Genomic DNA, 21,974 nt, shown 5'->3' with positions numbered 1-21,974 from the left:
AAAGTGGAATTGGAAAAAAAAAAAGTGGGCAGAATCGAACCCGGGTCCCTGGCACTGAAAGGCAGCAACTCCACCGCTGCGCCACCGTGCTAATGAGATTACGAACCTATGTATATGGAGAAGAAACTGGTGAAGTGGGGAGATGTATCATAGTTATTGATGTTCTTAGTCAAGGTGTTCGGAGATGTTGACCTTATCAAACACCATCAATTGGCCATTTTGTTTTTCTGGATACATTTATTACATCAATAAAAGTAGGCTTGTGTTCTGAGACAGACGTCTTAACATTCAGTGTGAGATACTTTGGTATTTTACAGACAGCACGTTGGGGTGGTGGTGAGAGGTGTGGAAGGTGATGGCTTGCTTTCCACAGTCAAGACCCTTCATTCAAGGCTGTGCTGGTCAAACAGGTACTCGCCCATTCCACCGGTCTGGCCTGCACTCAGTCCCATCAGGCTCGTGATGTGGTCTCCCAGTGTCTTCATGAATTCCACATTGATGTTCAAGAAATTGGACTCCAGGAAATTGCACAGCTGGGGGGAAAAAAAAATGGGATTCACTTCATGCAACAAAATTATCAGGTGTGGTGGACTGCTCTTTGGAGGGTGTCTCCACCAGTGGGAGAGAGTCGAGGACGTGAGGGCACAGCCTCAGAATAAAAGGACGTTTCTCCAGGAAGGAGATGAGGAGGGATTTCTTTAGTCAGAGGGTGGTGAATCTGGAATTCATTGCCACAGAAGGTGTGGAGGCCAAGTCAATGGATATTTTTACGTCGGAGATAGATAGATTCTTCGTTAGTGCGGATGTCAGGGGTTATGGGGAGAATGGCAGGAGAATGGGGTTGGGAGGGAGAGATAGATCAGCCACGATTGAATGGCGGTGTAGACTTGATGGGCCGAATGGCCTAATTCTGCTCCTATCGCATGAGCATATGAGCAGTATCTGCGAAGGTCAACAGATCAGTGTGGTGCATCTGTTAGATACACAACAGGAGCAGGAGTAGGCCATTCAGCCCACCTAGCCTGTCCTGTCATTTAATAAGATCATGGCTGATCTGTGAGTAACTGCAACTCTGCATTCCTGTCTGCATGGGACATCTTTGTACTCCCATGCATGGCTGCACGGTGGCGCAGCGGTAGAGCTCCTGCCTTACAGCGCCAGAGACCCGGGTTCGATCCCGACTACGGGCGCTCTCTGTACGGAGTTTGTACGTTATTCCCAGTGACCGCGTGGGTTTTCTCCGAGATCTCCAGTTTCCTCCCGCTCTCCAAAGACGTCCAGGTTTGGAGGTTAATTGACTTGGTATAAATGTAAAATGGTCTCCAGTGTGTGTCGGGTAGCGTTAGTCTGCGGGGATCGCTGGTCAGTGTGGACTCGATGGGCCTATTTCCGCACTGTGTCTCTAAACGAAACTTAGCTTAGGCCATTCAACATTTTCTCATGACAAGACATTGGACATTCCAGATATTGGTATAATAAATCTTCTTTGAAATGTTTCCAATGCATTAACATCCTTTCTTTAAAAAAAAGAGGCCAATATTATAGACTACTCCAAATAAGGTCTCACCAATGTCCATTGAAACTGAAGCATTGTTTTCCTGTGGTACCATATAATATAACAACTACAGCACGGAAACAGGCCCGTTCGGCCCTACCAGTCCACGCCAACCACTCTCTCTGACCTAGTCTCATCTACCTGCTCTCAGACCATAACCCTCTTATCCATATACCTATCCAATTTACTCTTAAATAATAAAATCGAGCCTGCCTCCACCACTTCCACCGGAAGCCCATTCCATACACCCTCTGAGTAAAGAAGTTACCCCTCATGTTACCCCTAAACTTTTGTCCCTCAATTCTGAAGCTATGTCCCCTTGTTGGAATCTTCCCCACTCTCAAAGGGAAAAGCCTACCCACCTCATCTCTGTCCGTCCCTCTTAAAATTTTAAAAACCTCTATCAAGTCCCCCCTCAACCTTCTACGCTCCAAAGAATAAAGACCCAACCTGTTCAACCTCTCTCTGTAGCTTAAGTGCTGAAACCCAGGCAACATTCTAGTAAATCTCCTCTGTACCCTCCATTTTGTCGACATCCTTCCTATAATTTGGCGACCAGAACAGCACACCATACTCCAGATTCGACCTCGCCAATGCCCTGTACAATTTTAACATTATATCCCAACTTCTATGTTCGATGCTCTGATTTATAAGACCGTATTCATTCCCCCTTAGGAGAAATTATAACGCTCTAGAAACATAGAAAATAGTTGCAGGAGTAGGCCATTCGGCCCTTCGAGCCAGTGCCAGCATTCAATATGATCATGGCTGATCATCTGGAATCAGTACCCTGTTCCTGCATTCTCCCCATATGCCTTGATTCCGTTAGCCCGTCAGACCAGATAGCCCATCGACAGTGAATGCTCTCTCTAGGGTTCAGGTAATTCTCGTTACCTGAGGATCCTCTTTATCAGTTGCTAGCTGGTGCAGATCAAGGAGAGACTTGTTGACGTTTTTCTGTAATTCCAGGGCGTCCTGTGTGGCCTCCAGCCCACTCCCCCACTCGCTCTTGGCTGGTTTCTGCAGGTATAAGACAGAATTAAGATTCTACTTTAAAGGGCGGCATGGTGGCGCAGCAGTAGAGTTGCTGCCTCACAGCGCCAGAGACCTGGGTTCGATCCTGACCACGGGTGCTTGTCTGTACAGAGTTTGTACGTTCTCCCCGTGACCTGCTTGGGTTTTCTCCGGATGCTCCGGTTTCCTCCCACACTCCAAAGACGTACAGGTTTGTAGGTTAGAAACATAAGCATAGAAAATAGGTGCAGGAGGAGGCCATTTGGCCCTTCGAGCCAGCACCACCATTCATTTTGATCATACACAATCAGTAACCCGTGCCTGCCTTCTCCCCATATCCCTTGATTCCGCTAGCCCCTAGAGCTCTATCTAACTCTTTTAAATTCATCCTGTGAATTGGCCTCCACTGCCCTCTGTGGCAGAGAATTCCACAAATTTACAACTCTCTGGGTGAAACAGTTTTTTCTCATCTCTTGCTATCCACTTTGCTGCTGTAGCACTGTAAACGTCCCCGATGTGGGACGAATACAGGAATATATTATTAATATTATTATTGTTCTCCCCGTGACCTGCGTGGGTTTTCTCCGAGATCTTCGGTTTCCTCCCACACTCTAAAGATGTGCAGGTCTGTAGGTAAATTATGCAGCTGACGGGGAGAACGTACAAACTCCGTACAGACAAGCATTACAGTCTGGTACGGGAACTGTTCTGTCCACAGCCACAAACCACTACAGAGAGTGGTGAAGACGGCACAGCACATCACTGGCAACTGTCTAACTGTCTCCCGGCCATTCAGGACACTCTCTACCGGCGGTTCCTGCGGAAGGCACGCAGCATCATTAAGGACCACAGCCACCCAGCACGCAGGCTGTTCTCCTTGTTACCGTCAGGCAGACGATACAGGAGTATGGCTGCGCGTACCACCAGACTTAAGAACAGTTTCTACCATCAGGCCATCAGGCTTCTGAACTCATAAACACATTTCATAGAAACATAGAAAATAGGTGCAGGAGTAGGCCATTCGGCCCTTCGAGCCTGCACCGCCATTCAATATGATCATGGCTGATCATCCAACTCAGTATCCCGTACCTGCCTTCTCTCCATACCCCCTGATCCCTTTAGCCACAAGGGCCACATCTAACTCCCTCTTAAATATAGCCAATGAACTGGCCTCAACTACCTTCTGTGGCAGAGAATTCCACAGATTCACCACTCTGTGTGAAAAAAAACTTTCTCATCTCGGTCCTAAAAGACTTCCCCCTTATCCTTAAACTGTGACCCCTTGTTCTGGACTCCCCCAACATCAGGAACAATCTTCATGCATCTAGCCTGTCCAACCCCTTGAGAATTTTGTAAGTTTCTATAAGATCCCCCCTCAATCTTCTAAATTCCAGCGAGTACAAGCCGAGTCTATCCAGTCTTTCTTCATATGAAAGTCCTGCCATCCCAGGAATCAATCTGATGAACCTTCTCTGTACTCCCTCTATGGCAAGAATGTCTTTCAGATTAGGAGACCAAAACTGTACGCAATACTCCAGGTGTGGTCTCACCAATGCCCTGTACAACTGCAGCAGAACCTCCCTGCTCCTATACTCAAATCCCCTCGCTATGAATGCCAACATACCATTCACTTTCATCACTGCCTGCTGCACCTGCATGCCTACTTTCAATGACTGGTGTACCACGACACCCAGGTCTCGTTGCATCTCCCCTTTTCCTAATCGGCCACCATTCAGATAATGGTCTGCTTTCCTGTTCTTGCCACCAAAGTGGATAACCTCACATTTATCCACATTATACTGCATCTGCCATGCATTTGCCCACTCACCTAACCTATCCAAGTCACGTTGCTGCCTCCTAGCATCCTCCTCGCAGCTAACACTGCCCCCCAGCTTCGTGTCATCCGCAAACTTGGAGATGTTGCATTCAATTCCCTCGTCCAAATCATTAATATATATTGTAAATAGCTGGGGTCCCAGCACTGAGCCTAGTCACTGCCTGCCATTCTGAAAAGGACCCATTTATTCCTACTCTTTGCTTCCTGTCTGCCAGCCAGTTCTCTATCCACATCAATACTGAACCCCCAATACCGTGTGCTTTAAGTTTGCATACTAATCTCTTATGTGGGACCTTGTCGAAAGCCTTCTGGAAGTCCAGATATAACACATCCACTGGTTCTCCCTTATCCACTCTACTAGTTACATCCACGAAAAATTCTATAAGATTCGTCAGACATGATTTACCTTTCATAAATCCATGCTGACTTTGTCCAATGATTTCACCACTTTCCAAATGTGCTGCTATCCCATCTTTTTTTTTTTTTAAAGCATATGTACAAATAATAATAAACGACAAACTGGTTATAGAGTTCTTACATAGCTTCAATTTTAAATTTTTTAAGAAAAAATAAAGATGAAAAGAGACTGAAAAAAAAAAGACTATAAACTAATAGAGAGAAAGCAAAGAAAAAAGAGAATTACAAACATAAAAATTATGGGGATAGATCATAGTGAGTATAGTTGTTCATCCAACCCTAAACTCAAGTTTTAACTTTAGTTTTAAATTTTAGTTTTGTGACAAACCCATTAACTTTTTTAAAAATTCAATAAATGGAGACCATATTTTAAAAAATAGATCTAGTTTGTCAATTAAGGCAAACCTTATTTTTTCCAAATGCAAGGTCTCGGTCATTTCCATAATCCACATTTTAGTTGTGGGGGTTACTGGTTTTTTCCAAAATTTAAGTATTAATTTTTTCGCAGTTATTAAACTGTAGTCAAGAAGGCGTCTCTGACTTAAAGTAAAGTTTGTAATGTGTTCTGATAATCCTAAAATTAATAATTTTGGATCTAAATCCAGTTGGTTATCGATAACTTTGGAAATTATTTTTAAAATATCGATCCAAAAATTTTGCATATTTGTACAAGTCACAAAAGTGTGAGTTAAATTGGCTTCTTGAAATTGACATTTATCACAAATAGGGGAGATACTTGGGACGATCCTGTTTAATTTTGTCTTCGAATAATGTAGTCTGTGTAATATTTTAAATTGTATTAATGAGTGTCTAGTGTTTAGCGAGCATTGATGTATGTGTTGTAAACTTTCGTCCCATATGTCTTGCGTTATGGGTTGAGCCAATTCGTCCTCCCATGCTCGTCTATATGATTCTGATGACGGAATGTCAGTATCTAAAAGAGTGTTATAAATATAAGATATTAATTTATTTGTATTGTAGTGACGGTTCAAGCATTCATCAAGAATTCCTGGGCCTCTAAATCTATTATTATTATTATTAAATTTATTAAGCAGACTCATGGTCCATTAGAATACACATACAGTACACAGTATATACATATTAAATTAAATTAGAAAAGGCAACAATACCAATGTTTCCACATAGGTGACAGGTATCTCACGGCACTGAAACCAGGATTTACCAGCAGCACAATGATGGAATTCTGAGAACCATTCAATCGGCATATAAATTTAGACAATAGACAATAGACAATAGGTGCAGGAGTAGGCCATTCAGCCCTTCGAGCCAGCACCGCCATTCAATGCGATCATGGCTGATCACTCTCAATCAGTACCCCGTTCCTGCCTTCTCCCCATACCCCCTCACTCCGCTATCCTTAAGAGCTCTATCCAGCTCTCTCTTGAAAGCATCCAACGAACTGGCCTCCACTGCCTTCTGAGGCAGAGAATTCCACACCTTCACCACCCTCTGACTGAAAAAGTTCTTCCTCATCTCCGTTCTAAATGGCCTACCCCTTATTCTCAAACTGTGGCCCCTTGTTCTGGACTCCCCCAACATTGGGAACATGTTATCTGCCTCTAATGTGTCCAATCCCCTAATTATCTTATATGTTTCAATAAGATCCCCCCTCATCCTTCTAAATTCCAGTGTATACAAGCCCAATCGCTCCAGCCTTTCAACATACGACAGTCCCGCCATTCCGGGAATTAACCTAGTGAACCTACGCTGCACGCCCTCCATAGCAAGAATATCCTTCCTCAAATTTGGAGACCAAAACTGCACACAGTACTCCAGGTGCAGTCTCACCAGGGCCCGGTACAACTGTAGAAGGACCTCTTTGCTCCTATACTCAACTCCTCTTGTTACGAAGGCCAACATTCCATTGGCTTTCTTCACTGCCTGCTGAACCTGCATGCTTCCTTTCATTGACTGATGCACTAGGACACCCAGATCTCGTTGAACTCCCCCTCCTCCTAACTTGACACCATTCAGATAATAATCTGCCTTTCTATTCTTACTTCCAAAGTGAATAACCTCACACTTACCTACATTAAACTGCATCTGCCATGTATCCGCCCACTCACACAACCTGTCCAAGTCACCCTGCAGCCTTATTGCATCTTCCTCACAATTCACACTACCCCCCAACTTAGTATCATCTGCAAATTTGCTAATGGTACTTTTAATCCCTTCGTCTAAGTCATTAATGTATATCGTAAATAGCTGGGGTCCCAGCACCGAACCTTGCGGTACCCCACTGGTCACTGCCTGCCATTCCGAAAGGGACCCATTTATCCCCACTCTTTGCTTTCTGTCTGTCAACCAATTTTCTATCCATGTCAGTACCCTACCCCCAATACCATGTGCCCTAATTTTGCCCACTAATCTCCTATGTGGGACCTTGTCGAAGGCTTTCTGAAAGTCGAGGTACACCACATCCACTGACTCTCCCTTGTCAATTTTCCTAGTTACATCCTCAAAAAATTCCAGTAGATTTGTCAAGCATGATTTCCCCTTCGTAAATCCATGCTGACTCGGAATGATCCCGTTACTGCTATCCAAATGCTCAGCAATTTCGTCTTTTATAATTGACTCCAGCATCTTCCCCACCACTGATGTCAGACTAACTGGTCTATAATTACCCGTTTTCTCTCTCCCTCCTTTCTTAAAAAGTGGGATAACATTTGCTATCCTCCAATCCACAGGAACTGATCCTGAATCTATAGAACATTGAAAAATGATCTCCAATGCTTCCACTATTTCTAGAGCCACCTCCTTAAGTACTCTGGGATGCAGACCATCAGGCCCTGGGGATTTATCAGCCTTCAGTCCCATCAGTCTACCCAAAACCATTTCCTGCCTAATGTGGATTTCCTTCAGTTCCTCCATCACCCTAGGTTCTCCGGCCCCTAGAACATTTGGGAGATTGTGTGTATCTTCCTCAGTGAAGACAGATCCAAAGTAACGGTTTAACTCGTCTGCCATTTCTTTGTTCCCCATAATAAATTCCCCTGCTTCTGTCTTCAAGGGACCCACATTTGCCTTGACTATTTTTTTCCTCTTCACGTACCTAAAAAAACTTTTGCTATCCTCCTTTATATTATTGGCTAGTTTACCCTCGTACCTCATCTTTTCTCCCCGTATTGCCTTTTTAGTTAACTTTTGTTGCTCTTTAAAAGAGTCCCAATCCTCTGTCTTCCCACTCTTCTTTGCTATGTTATACTTCCTCTCCTTAATTTTTATGCTGTCCCTGACTTCCCTCGTCAGCCACAGGTGTCTCTTACTCCCCTTAGAGTCTTTCCACCTCTTTGGAATAAATTGATCCTGCAACCTCTGCATTATTCCCAGGAATACCTGCCATTGCTGTTCTACCGTCTTCCCTGCTAGGGCCTCCTTCCAATCAATTTTGGCCAGCTCCTGCCTCATGCCTCTGTAATCCCCTTTGCTATACTGTAATACCGACACTTCCGATTTTCCCTTCTGCCTTTCCATTTGCAGAGTAAAACTTATCATGTTGTGATCACTGCCTCCTAATGGCTCTTTTACCTCTAGTCCCCTTATCAGAGATTCCTCAACAGGGCATGAAACGTATTGACTCCTGCACTACAAAACAGTTCACTTGCACTGCACCACCTTGGCTTTCTAAGCAATATGCGCATGCAGTCATTATAGGCAACCTTAAGTTTATGGATGCTTGACTTATTAAACTTTATCCACAAAGGAGCAGTGTAAAGAGGAGTACAGTACGCTCTAAACAGGTTTATCTTGACATTTCCTGAGCACCAGTGGAATTTCCTAACCAACATGTTAGCTTGTGCATACAACATGCGGCGCTGTCTATACATGTCCTCATCATCAGACATTTGATCTGTGATGACATGTCCCAGATACTTAGCTTTACAGCAGACAGATAGAACCTGCCCAGACAGGTAAAATGATGGGAAGACTAGATCTTTGTCCCCTTTTACTTTACAAATCATGACAACGCTCTTTTTAGCATTGTATTTCACGTCAAATTGGACACCATACTCAGAGCATATATTCTTGCGTATGTGATTTTACATAATCTCTTGAGTTGTAAATATCTAAAAAAATTATTAGCATGTAATCCATACTTCTGTTGTAATTCCTGAAAAGAGAGAAAAGTTCCCTTATGATAGAGGTCTCCCACCATTTTAATTCCATAACCTTTCCATTGAATGAATCCTCTATCTGAGACAGACGGTTTGAAAGAAGGGTTATTTGCAATGGGTAGGAAGAAAGATAAATTACTCAATTTTAAAGTGAGTTTTAATTGTTTCCAAACACGGATAACACTATGTATAATCGGATTTCTTCCATATGTTTTTTTATTCAAAATTATTGGGGCGAATAAGATCGCACCAATGTCAAATGGTAAGCAATCCTCCTCCTCCAACTTTAACCAATCTGGTTGCCAATCAATGTCAGCCAGAAGGTTATATTTTTAATATTAACCGCCCAGTAATAAAATAGGAAGTTTGGTAAAGCGAATCCTCCATTAGTTTTAGACTTGCATAAATGTCTTTTATTTATTCTATGGGTCTTATAATCCCAGTTAAAATTAGTAATAATTGAATCAATTTTTTTGGAAGGTGTATCGGGATTGCTTGAAATAAGTATAGTAGCTGTGGGAGGAAGATCATCTTTATAGCATTAATTCGACCAGCTAGTGAAAGGGGGAGTGTTTTCCAAAATTGGATATTTCTATGTAATTTAGTAACTAAAGAAGGAAAATTTGATTTAAATAAAGAAGTATATTTCCTAGTCACGTAGATTCCAAGGTATTTGAACTTTTCATAGGCAATTTTAAAAGGGAATTGTTGAAGTATAGCCGGATTTTGTTCCGTAATTGGCATGATTTCGCTTTTGTACCAATTAATTCTATATCCGGAGAATGAGCCAAATTGAGTTATGAGATTTAGTAAATTCGGAATGCTAATTTCAGGATTTGTGATGTATAATAGTACATCATCCGCATATAAGGAAATGTTGTTAATTGTATGTTTAGTGTTATAGCCGTGAATGTCTGGGTGTGATCTGATACTCTCGGCGAGTGGTTCTATAACGAGGGCAAATAAGAGCGGAGATAATGGACATCCTTGTCTACAACCTCTGGATAAGTGAAATTTTGGTGACAACATTTGGTTTGTCAATATTCTAGCTGTTGGAGTTTTATATAAAAGTTTCACCCATGAGCAAAAGTTTTCACCGAGTTGGAATTTTTCCATCACGGAGAAAAGATAGGGCCATTCCACTTGATCAAATGCTTTTTCAGCATCTAGCGAAATGATTGCTAAGTTTTCGTTTAATATTCTATTTGAGTATATTATATTGAACAAGCGTCTTAGGTTATAGAAAGAATATCGTTTAGATATAAAGCCTGATTGGTCAGGGTGTATTAATTTATCAATAACTAAACTTAATCTGTGGGCTAAAACTTTAGCTAATATCTTCTGATCAGTATTTAAAAGAGCTATGGCTCTATACGAACCAGGGTCTTCAGAATCCTTATCTTTTTTAGGGATAAGTATTATTGTTGATTCAGTCAAAGTTTGTGGTAATATCTGTTGTTTAAAGGCGTAACTATATACAGTTTGTAAGCGTGGGGAGATCAAGTCACTAAATTTTTTATAAAATTCATTATTTAAGCCATCAGGACCAGGGGTCTTCCCATTTTTCAAGGACTTAATGACCTCTTCAATGTCATTCGTAGTTATTTCTGCGCCCAGTAAATTTCTCTCATCGTCATTTAAACCAGAGAGGTTACATTTCTGCAGAAAGTTTTGCATATTCACAGGGCTATCTATTATGTTTGATGAGTATAATGCCTGATAAAATTGCAAAAATCTCTCGTTAATGTCCTTGGGTAATTTAAGCAAGTCTCCGTTTTCTGATCTGATTTTATGAATTGTGGATTCGTCTTCTAATTTACGGAGTTGTCGAGCTAGCAATTTCTGTGGCTTATCTCCAAATTCAAAATGTATTTGTTTAGTATGCTGAAAAAGCCTTAAGATTTGAGCTGAAAGTATATGATTTAACCTATATTTAAGAGCAGCAATTTTATTATGTATTATAATAGAAGGAGCGATCGCGTTTGTTGTGTCTTGCTGTTTTATCTGTTTTTCTAGCTCGTGTTGTTCAGCTCGGTTCTTCTTGTTTTGGGAAGCCTGAAAGGCAATAATACATCCTCTCACAAACGCTTTGAATGTTTCCCAGAGCAGGGAGGCAGATGTTTCAGGGAGGTCATTTGTCCGAAAAAAAGGTTTTAATCTGCAAGTTGAGATAGTCGTAACATGCTGTTTCGTTTAAGATTTGTGGGTTGAATCTCCAATTAGTCTGTTTCTCCGTTACTCCTTGTAGTTTTACCCTAAATGTTAGAGGGGAATGATCGGATATAATAATGTTATGATATTTTGAATTATACGTATAAGGAATGAGTTTGGAGTCCACTAAGAAGTAGTCAATTCTTGAATATGTTTTGTGCACTGGTGAATAAAAAGAATACTCACGGTCTGAGGGGTTTTCAATTCTCCAAACGTCTTTTATATTTGCACTGTTTATATATGAATTTAATAATTCACATGACTTGGATTTTATTTTCCTTTGAGTTGACGATCTATCCAAATAAGGATCTAATGTACAATTTAAATCTCCTCCAATTATCAAATTGTATTGTCCAAATTCTGGAATAGTATTAAATATTTTCTTAAAAAATAGCGGGTTGTCAAAGTTTGGTGCATAGATATTCACCAATATCAGTTTTGTAGAATACAGTTCACCCACTAATATGACATATCTACCTTCAGTATCAACAATAGAAGAGGTATGTTTGAATGGTATACCCTTACGGATTAAAATGGCTACCCCTCTTGATTTAAAGGAGAATGATGAATGAAATAATTTGTCAATCCATTTGCCTTTCAGTCTATTATGTGCTACGTTTTTGAGATGGGTTTCCTGAAGAAACATTATATCAGCATTAATTGATTTTAGATGTGAAAGTACTTTACCTCTTTTGATTGGTTCATTAATGCCCTTGACATTCCAGCTACAAAATGTAATACCTTTACCCCCAGATTTCGTAGTAGTATCTTGCATCTTAAAGATTAAATGGTCTATGATAAAGTAAATGGTTTGTCACACGAACCATAGCATTCTTCTTGAGTGGAGGTTGGGTGGTCTTTTGTGGTATTCGGAGTATCACCCGAAAGTATCTCCCAAAATGATATAAATACTTAATAATAACATAGTGAAAAAAATCAGAAGGAAGATAAGAACGTAGAGAGTTAAAAGAGTGCAGGAAAAGAAAAGAAACATCTAAAACTACAACTACAATTAGTGCAGTTAGTGAAAGCCACCCTATGGTGGCAAAAAAATTAAGGACATCCGTAGCTTGTGACAAAATTAATACTAGTTCCGGTTTTTAAAAATATATATTTTTAGAAGCAAGGGGAAATAAACAGGGGAGACCCAAATAAATTTAATCCAAAATAGGCCAGTTTTCCCCCCTAGGGTTTATTAGTTAAATGTTAAAAGTAAAATTTACATGAGTCAGGTGTTACTTGAACTTCTTATTGGTAGTGATTAATAATATTTTTTATTAGCAGTAGTTAGTAAAGATTAATAGTCATATAGCTTATTCACTGGTCTTGGAACATTAAATTATAACGCCTTATAGCCCAATCAGTTCTCTGCCAGTGATTACAGCCGTGGAGTGGTATTCATCCCTTCAGCGAGTTTTCAATCTCTCGGGCGAATTCGAATGCTTTATTGTGATCAGTATAAAAGGTTTCTGTCTGCTTGTAGGTGACTCGCAGTTTGGCCGGGTACAACATTCCGAATCTGAGCGATGGGATCTTCCTCAAAATTGATCTTGTCTCGTTAAAAAGAGCTCTTTTCTTAACCACCTCAGCAGGATAATCTCTAAAAATACGGATATTGTCGCCTTGGAATGATAAGTTTCTGTTGGTAGCGATTCTCGACAAAATATCTTCTAAGACGTGAGAGTAGTGTACCTTTAATATCAGATGCCTTGGGGGAGCGCCAGCAGCTGGCCGAGCTCTCAGTGCTCTGTGGGCTCGATCCAGCAAAGGTTTTGTGTCCAGTTTCACAACATCCCGTAGGAGTTCAGCAGTGAAATCACAGAGGTTTTTATCTTTCCCTTGGCCTTCTTTAACTCCGACAATCCTTAGGTTCTGACGTTTAGAGCGACCCTCTAAGTCAATGCATTTTTCGGTTACTTTCGCTAGTAGATCAGATAGGCGTTGAGTCTCCGTTAATACCCTTTTTGTTGTTTCAACGCTTGTCTCAGCTAGAACTTCCAACTCGCGTATAGCCTCGTCATGTTGATGTACCGTAGTAGTAATATGCTCCAACTTACTGGTAAAGTCGGAATCCAGCTTTTGTAGTTTAGAGTTTACTTCCACCATATGTTCGTTCATACTATCACATGTTCCTTTCTTTACTGATGATAACCTCACTGATGATAGTTGATATTTCTCCATTCAATCCTTTCAACGATATTAATTCATCTTTCATTTCCTGAAAATCATCCTTCATACTTGAAAGCTCCTCACCAACTATGGTTTGAAATTCCTCCAATCCAATTTTTTTAGGCTGTGGCTTTCGGGACTGTTTGGGAATTTCTTCTTGGGTCGGCACTGGAATTGAGGCTGAAGCTGATGCTTCCATCTGGCCTGATTCCTCTTCCGGCAGCCTGGCCTTGCCAGCTCGTTTTGCAGCAATTTTTAACGGGGGAGTGCAACTTATCGACTTTTAAACGGTAGGAGTCACGGTCTGATTACTTCACTCACCCTTCGTTGAAAATTATCGGCAAATTTCAGTGGACCCGTCCCGTTCTTTCCCCTTTTAAGATCGGATTTTCTTCGGAGCTAGTTGACGCGTGGCTTTATCAGAGCATAGCGCCACCGGAAGACTGGCTCGGATGGCCGACTGCGGTTGCAGGGGAAAGTGCCCGGGGATGGGGTGGTTTGGGTAGGAAGGGACGAGTGGACCAGGGAGTTACGGAGGGAACGGTCTCTGCGGAACGCAGAAAGGGGAGGGGATGGGAAGATGTGGCCGTTTTCTCTCCCTCCCTTTTTGAAAAGTGGGGTTACATTAGCTACCCTCCAATCTTCAGGAACTACTCCAGAATCTAAAGAGTTTTGAAAAATTATCACTAATGCATCCACTATTTCTGGGGCTACCTCCTTAAGCACTCTGGGATGCAGCCTATCTGGCCCTGGGAATTTATCGGCCTTTAATCCATTCAATTTACCTAACACCACTTCCCGACTAACCTGGATTTCACTCAGTTCCTCCATCTCATTTGACCCCCGGTCCCCTGCTATTTCCGGCAGATTATTTATGTCTTCCTTAGTGAAGACAGAACCAAAGTAGTTATTCAATTGGTCTGCCATGTCCTTGTTCCCCATGATCAATTCACCTGTTTCTGACTGCAATGCACCTACATTTGTTTTAACTAATCCTTTTCTCTTCACATATCTATAAAAGCTTTTGCAGTCAGTTTTTATGTTCCCTGCCAGTTTTCTTTCATAATCTATTTTCCCTTTCCTAATTAAGCCCTTTGTCCTCCTCTGCTGGACTCTGAATTTCTCCCAGTCCTCTGGTAGGCTGCTTTTTCTTGCTAATTTGTACGCTTCATCTTTTGTTTTGATACTATCCCTAATCTCCCTTGTTAGCCACGGATGCACTACCTTCCCTGATTTATTCTTTTGCCAAACTGGGATGAACAAATGTTGTAGTTCATCCATGTGGTCTTTAAATGCTTTCCATTGCATATCCACCGTCAACCCTTTAAGAATCGATTGCCTGTCTATCTTGGCCAATTCACGTCTCATGCCCTCAAAGTTACCTTTCTTTAAGTTCAGAACCGTTGTTTCTGAATTAACTAAGTCACTCTCCATCCTAATGAAGAACTCAACCATATTATGGTCAGTCTTGCCCAAGGGGCCACGCACATCAAGACTGCTAACTAACCCTTCCTCGTTACTCAATACCCAGTCTAGAATAGCCTGCTCTCTCGTTGGTTCCTCTACATGTTGGTTTAGAAAACTATCCCATATACATTCCAAGAAATCCTCTTCCTCAGCACCTCTGCCAATTTGATTCACCCAATCTATATGTAGATTGAAGTCACCCATTATAACTGTTTTACCTTTGTTTCATGCATTTCTAATTTCCTGTTTGATGCCATCCCCAACTCTACTACTACTGTTAGGTGGCCTGTACACAACTCCCACTAGCGTTTTCTGCCCCTTAGTGAACCACACTACATTGAACCACACTACATTGCTTCTGCTTTGATCTGTCGTATTCACACCTTACCCTTCCATGTCTTTAGTCCCCCCCTCCCCCCTGACTCTGTCTGGAGAAGGGCCGCGACCCAACCCGACACATCACCAAAGATAATAGAGCAGAGCAAGATAGACCACTCGACCCTAAAACCCGTAGTACGTCACGGCGCCATTTTAATAGGCAGAAACTTGCAGAAACATTTAAAAAGAAAAATAACAAAAATCTGTGAATTGATAGATGAGATATATTCTGCATTTTTATGGTATCATCACACATACTGTTCCCCCAAAACACTGATTACACTGCGAGAGGCAGAGCGGATGGCGGGTTTTGCTTACTAAAATGGCGGACGTTACACTCCTTTGCACACTACACTTCAGTATTGGCGATTTCGACGGAGTGGTTCATCTTGCTCCTCTAGTATCTTTGCACATCACCCATCCCTTCTCTCCAGAGACGCCGCCAGTCCCCCTGAGTTACTCCAGCATCTTGTGTCTACCTTCGGTGAGATCTAAAGGTTGGCTGGGAAAGGTGGGTTGGCCTTGAGAGAGAGAGAGGGCCAGAGGGGGGGCAGAGGTTGGAGAGTGGGGGTGTGGTGGAGAAATCAAAGAGCTGCAGGGAATGAATGAACGAATGGACAAATGAATGAATAAACGAATGAATGAACAAACAAATGAATGAATGAACGAACGAATGAATGAATGAGTGAATATTTTTAATGTCACATTTGACAAGGCACAGTGAAATTCTTTCCTTGCATTCCCAAGGTATGCAAATAGTCGCCACATAAAGGGCACTGACAAAGTTACAAAGTGCTTTGGTCCCCCTTTGTTCTTCCCCCCCCCCCCCCCCCCATTGTTTTCAAGAGAGTTAGATTTAGCTCTTAGGGCTAATGGAATCAAGGGATGTGGGGAGAAAGCAGGAACGGGGTACTGATATCGGATGATCAGCCATGATCATATTGAATGGCGGTGCTGACTCGGATGGCCGAATGCTCTACTCCTGTACCTGTTGTCTATGTTTCTCAGGTGGTCCTCCTTTGTTCCCGGCGGTGCAACATGACCGAGGGTGTGTGAGGGCTCGAGGGGAGGGTGGAGCAGAGGGGGGAGTGTGTTTGAGGCAGTGGACAGCACCACCTTCTGCCCACTCATACGGCTGCTCATTCCATCTCCATTGGAATCAATGGGATGGCAGCCCACATCGCCATCTGGTGGCGGGAGTGCGGGAGCCGGGAATTGGCAAATAACTCAACCTTCACACAGGAGGTGGCAGAGAATAGCCGAATACTAGTGTGTGGGAAGGAACTGCAGGTGCCGGAATAAACCGATGATCAACATGAAAAGCTGGAGTAACTCATGAGAGGAATAGATCGGGTAGATGCACGGTCTCTTGCCCAGAGTAGGGGAATCGAGGACCAGAGGACATAGGTTCAAGGTGAAAGATTTAATAGGAATCTGAGGGGTAACTTTTTCACTCTGTTTGTACGTTCTCCCCGTCAGCTGCATAATTTACCTACAGACCAGCACCTCTTTAGAGTGTGGGAGGAAACCGAAGATCTCGGAGAAAACTCACGCAGGTCACGGGGAGAACAATAATAATACTAATAATATATTCCTGTATTCGTCCCACATCGGGGAAGTTTACAGTGCTACAGCAGCAAAGTGGATAGCAAGAGATGAGAAAAAACTGTTTCACCCAGATTTGTAAATTTGTGGAATTCTCTGCCACAGAGGGCAGTGGAGGCCAATTCACAGGATGAATTTAAAAGAGTTAGATAGAGCTCTAGGGGCTAGCGGAATCAAGGGATATGGGGAGAAGGCAGGCACGGGTTACTGATTGTGTATGATCAACCATGATCACAATGAATGGCGGTGCTGGCTCGAAGGGCCAAATGGCCTCCTCCTGCACCTATTTTCTATGCTTCTATGCCTATGTTTCTAACCTACAAACCTGTACGTCTTTGGAGTGTGGGAGGAAACCGGAGCATCCGGAGAAAACCCAAGCAGGTCACGGGGAGAACGTACAAACTCCGTACAGACAAGCACCCGTGGTCAGGATCGAACCCGGGTCTCTGGCGCTGTGAGGCAGCAACTCTACCGCTGCGCCACCATGCCGCCCTCTAAAGTAGAATCTTAATTCTGTCTTATACCTGCAGAAACCAGCCAAGAGTGAGTGGGGGAGTGGGCTGGAGGCAACACAGGACGCCCTGGAATTACAGAAAAACGTCAACAAGTCTCTCCTTGATCTACACCAGCTAGCAACTGATAAAGAGGATCCTCAGGTAACGAGAATTACCTGAACCCTAGAGAGAGCATTCACTGTCGATGGGCTATCTGGTCTAGATCATACAATGATCAGTCTGACGGGCTAACGGAATCAAGACATATGGGGAGAATGCAGGAACAGGGTACTGATTCCAGATGATCAGCCATGATCATATTGAATGCTGGCACTGGCTCGAAGGGCCGAATGGCCTACTCCTGCACCTATTTCAAAGAAGATTTATTAGACCAATATCTGGAATGTCCAATGTCTTATGAGAAAATGTTGAATAGCCTAAGCTAAGTTTAGTTTAGACACAGTGCGGAAATAGGCCCATCGAGTCCACACTGACCAGCGATCCCCGCACACTAATGCTACCCGACACACACTGGAGACCATTTTACATTTATACCAAGTCAATTAACCTCCAAACCTGGACGTCTTTGGAGAGCGGGAGGAAACTGGAGATCTCGGAGAAAACCCACGCGGTCACTGGGAAGAACGTACAAACTCCGTACAGAGAGCACCCGTAGTCGGGATCGAACCCGGGTCTCTGGCGCTGTAAGGCAGGAGCTCTACCGCTGTGCCACCGTGCCGCCATGCATGGGAGTACAAAGATGTCCCATGCAGACAGGAATGCAGAGTTGCAGTTACTCACAGATCAGCCATGATCTTATTAAATGACAGGACAGGCTAGGTGGGCTGAATGGCCTACTCCTGCTCCTGTTGTGTATCTAACAGATGCACCACACTGATCTGTTGACCTTCGCAGATACTGCTCATATGCTCATGCGATAGGAGCAGAATTAGGCCATTCGGCCCATCAAGTCTACACCGCCATTCAATCGTGGCTGATCTATCTCTCCCTCCCAACCCCATTCTCCTGCCATTCTCCCCATAACCCCTGACATCCGCACTAACGAAGAATCTATCTCTTTTTAAAAAAAAATATTATTATTTATTTATTTTTATTTTTACAGAACTTTTTAGAAAACAAGCCCTCCCACCCTTCCCCCCACCCCCCTTTATACTAACCCCAAATAAGAAAAAAGAAAAAAAGATTGAAGATTGCCTGGGTGTTGGGGGTCTTGCACACGCCCCATGGAATTCCAAACAGAATAATCTGTATATATATGTACATCTCTCCCAAAAGAACCATTGAGAATATGAACAATTCCTCTATATATATATATATAGGCCCCTCTTTTGTAGATAAGGACGCCAGATATTTTAAAAAGTATCATATTTGTTCCTTAAGTTATAAGTAATTTTTTCAAGTGGGATACAGTTAGAAATTTCATTATTCCAAAGGTCCATACTTAAATAGGAATCTGATTTCCAAGTAACTGCGATAGTTTTTTTGGCTACTGCTAATGCAATTTTTATAAATTCTTTCTGATATTTATTCATTTTAAGTTGTGGTCTTATTCCTTCAACATCACCCAATAACAAAAATCTTGGGTTGTATGGAAGTTGTATTCCGATAATCTGTTCTAGAAAACTTCTTAAGTTTGTCCAAAAAGGTTGTATTTTTGAACAGGACCAAGTAGAATGAAAAAAAGTACCAATTTCTTGATTGCACCGAAAACATTGGTCAGATAAACTTGAATTTATTCTCTTTAATTTTTGTGGTGTGATATATAATTGATGCAGAAAGTTACATTGTACTAGTCTAAACCGAACATTTATTGTATTTTTCATACTGTCAAGGCATAGTTTTGACCAATTTGTTCCATCAATATTAATATTCAAATCCGTTTCCCATTTTCGCCTTGATATATGAATTCCTTGTTTAGGGGCCTTTTTTTGAATTAGATTATATATAATAGAAGTAAATTTTTTAATTTGTCCTTTTTGAATTAGGTTTTCAATTTCCTTAGATTTCGGCAATAACATTGTTTGACCCAATTTATCTTTTAAATAAGCTCTTAATTGAAAGTAACAGAAAAGAGAATTATTTGATATATGATATTTATTTTTCAATTGTTCAAATGACATCAATATACCTTTTTCAAAGCAATCACCTATATATCTAATCCCTTTTTGATGCCACCTATATAGAAGCTGATTATCCATTGTAAAAGGTATCAATCTATTTTGAATCAAAGTAGTCTTTCCTAATAAAGATTTTTTTGTTTCATCCTCAAAATTTACCTTATTCCATAATCCGATCAAGTATTTTAATAATGGAGATTCTTTCAGTCCCCGTATCAATTTAGGTTCCCATTTATATATAAAGTCTTCTGGTATATTTTCTCCTATTTTGTCTAGTTCTATTCTTGTCCATGCCGTTTTTTTTTCTTCAAAAAGAGATGCAATAAATCTCAGTTGGTTTGCTTTATAATAATTCTTAAAGTTCGGAAGTTGTAATCCTCCTGAATCAAACTTCCATGTCAATTTTTCCAACGATATTCTTGATATCTTACCTTTCCAGAGAAATTTCCGCACATATTTATTTAACTCTTGAAAAAACTTCTGTGGTACTTGTATTAGTAATGATTGGAATAAATATTGTAACTTCGGAAATATATTCTTTTTAACGGCATTAACTCTTCCTATTAATGTTATTGGTAATGTCATCCATTTATCAAGGTCTTCTTTTATTTTTCTTAGTAATAATAAATAATTTAATTTATATAAGTTCTTCATATCATTATCAATTCTTATACCTAAATACTTTATACTAATTAATGGCCATCTAAATTGGGTTAGTAATCGACATTGAGTGTAATCTCCTTTAGTAAGGGGTAGAATTTCACTTTTATCCCAATTTATTTTATAACCTGATATTTTTCCATATTCTTCTAATCTAAAAGATAGTTTGCGCAACGAATCTAATGGTTTTGTTAAGTATATCAAAACATCATCTGCAAATAAATTAATCTTAAATTCTTCCTGATTGACTTTAAAACCCTTAATATCTGGGTCAGTTCTAATTAGTTCAGCTAACGGTTCTATTGCCAGGACAAATAAAGCAGGTGATAATGGGCATCCTTGTCTAGTTGACCTTTTTAATTGAAACGGTGTTGAAATTTGGCCATTTGTCACTACTTTAGCTTTGGGATTCACATTTAGAGTTTTAATCCAGTTTATAAAAGTTGTTCCTAACCCATATTTTTCCAATACTTTATATAAAAAATCCCACTCTAACCTATCAAATGCTTTTTCTGCATCCAGAGCTACTGCTACACTTATTTCATTCCTCTTTTGTGCCAAATGCATTATACTAAGTAACCTAGTTACGTTATCTGCAGAATGTCTATTTTTAATAAATCCAGTTTGATCCATATGTACTAATTTTGGTAAATACTTAGACAATCTATTAGATAAAATTTTTGCTACTATTTTATAATCTGTATTCAGCAAAGATATAGGTCTAGATGTTGGTTTTAAAGGGTCATTATCTTTTTTTGGTATTACTGTTAAAATCGGTCGTAAAAGACTCTGGGAGGTTATGTGTTCTTTCCGCCTGCTGTATTACCTCCATAAAAGGAGGAATTAATAATTCTTTAAATTTTTTATAAAATTCTGGTGGGAACCCATCTCCCCATAATCCCTGACATCCGCACTAACGAAGAATCTATCTAGTAGTATAAGAAAATAACTGCAGATGCTGGTACAAATCGATTTATTCACAAAATGCTGGAGTAACTCAGCAGGTCAGGCAGCATCTCGGGAGAGAAGGAATGGGTGACGTTTCGGGTCGATACCCTTCTTCAGACTGATGTCGGGGGTGGGACAAAGGAAGGATATGTCTGACATAAAAATATCCATTGACTTGGCCTCCACACCATCTGTGGCAATGAATTCCACAGATTCACCACCCTCTGACTAAAGAAATCCCTCCTCATCTCCTTCACACAGGACACCCTGGAATTACAGAAAAACGTCAACAAGTCTCTCCTTGATCTGCACCAGCTAGCAACTGATAAAGAGGATCCTCAGGTAACAAGAATTACCTGAACCCTAGAGAGAGCATTCACTGTCGATGGGCTATCTGGTCTAGATCATACAATGATCAGTCTGACGGGCTAACGGAATCAAGACATATGGGGAGAATGCAGGAACAGGGTACTGATTCCAGATGATCAGCCATGATCATATTGAATGCTGGCACTGGCTCGAAGGGCCGAATGGCCTACTCCTGCACCTATTTCAAAGAAGATTTATTAGACCAATATCTGGAATGTCCAATGTCTTATGAGAAAATGTTGAATAGCCTAAGCTAAGTTTAGTTTAGACACAGTGCGGAAATAGGCCCATCGAGTCCACACTGACCAGCGATCCCCGCACACTAATGCTACCCGACACACACTGGAGACCATTTTACATTTATACCAAGTCAATTAACCTCCAAACCTGGACGTCTTTGGAACGGGAGGAAACTGGAGATCTCGGAGAAAACCCACGCGGTCACTGGGAAGAACGTACAAACTCCGTACAGAGAGCACCCGTAGTCGGGATCGAACCCGGGTCTCTGGCGCTGTAAGGCAGGAGCTCTACCGCTGTGCCACCGTGCCGCCATGCATGGGAGTACAAAGATGTCCC

General features: G+C 41.4%; 2 protein-coding genes across 3 annotated transcripts in view; one reads left to right on the top strand and one right to left on the bottom strand.

Annotated features, from left to right (window-relative positions):
- The window catches only part of LOC144611345 (ferritin heavy chain-like), a 131,307-nt gene that overhangs the window by 108,526 nt on the left and 807 nt on the right, over positions 1-21,974 (top strand). The window contains exons 3-4 of one of the 2 annotated variants that reach the window (XM_078430410.1): positions 17,320-17,445; positions 21,291-21,371. In XM_078430410.1, the coding sequence (XP_078286536.1) occupies positions 17,320-17,445; positions 21,291-21,371 (207 nt within the window). The remainder of the gene's footprint in view (positions 1-17,319; positions 17,446-21,290; positions 21,372-21,974) is intronic. The other variant, XM_078430412.1, reaches the window with a different exon arrangement.
- Positions 235-16,327, bottom strand: LOC144611361 (ferritin, middle subunit-like). Its single transcript, XM_078430432.1, has 4 exons — positions 16,173-16,327; positions 12,863-12,917; positions 2,450-2,575; positions 235-533 (listed from the first exon to the last, which is right to left on the bottom strand). Exons 1-4 carry the CDS (start codon positions 16,325-16,327, stop codon positions 384-386), a joined length of 486 nt encoding a protein of 161 aa, XP_078286558.1. The 3' UTR covers positions 235-383.

The sequence above is a fragment of the Rhinoraja longicauda genome, chromosome 40, assembly GCF_053455715.1.
Source record: "Rhinoraja longicauda isolate Sanriku21f chromosome 40, sRhiLon1.1, whole genome shotgun sequence".
Taxonomy (NCBI): domain Eukaryota; kingdom Metazoa; phylum Chordata; class Chondrichthyes; order Rajiformes; family Arhynchobatidae; genus Rhinoraja; species Rhinoraja longicauda.
The sequence above is the reverse complement of the archived record's forward strand: the minus strand, read 5'-3'. Positions and strand labels throughout refer to the sequence as shown.

What these genes read in the sequence shown, in the direction of transcription:
- LOC144611361 (XM_078430432.1), bottom strand. Translation starts at nt 16,327, where the DNA reads ATGAGCAGCCGTATGAGTGGGCAGAAGGTGGTGCTGTCCACTGCCTCA. An exon ending in CTGAGAAACATAGACAACAG is followed by an intron (nt 12,918 to 16,172) that starts GTACAGGAGTAG and finishes TCGAGCCCACAG; the next exon opens with AGCACTGAGAGCTCGGCCAG. An exon ending in CAAGGCATCTGATATTAAAG is followed by an intron (nt 2,576 to 12,862) that starts GTACACTACTCT and finishes TTATACCTGCAG; the next exon opens with AAACCAGCCAAGAGCGAGTG.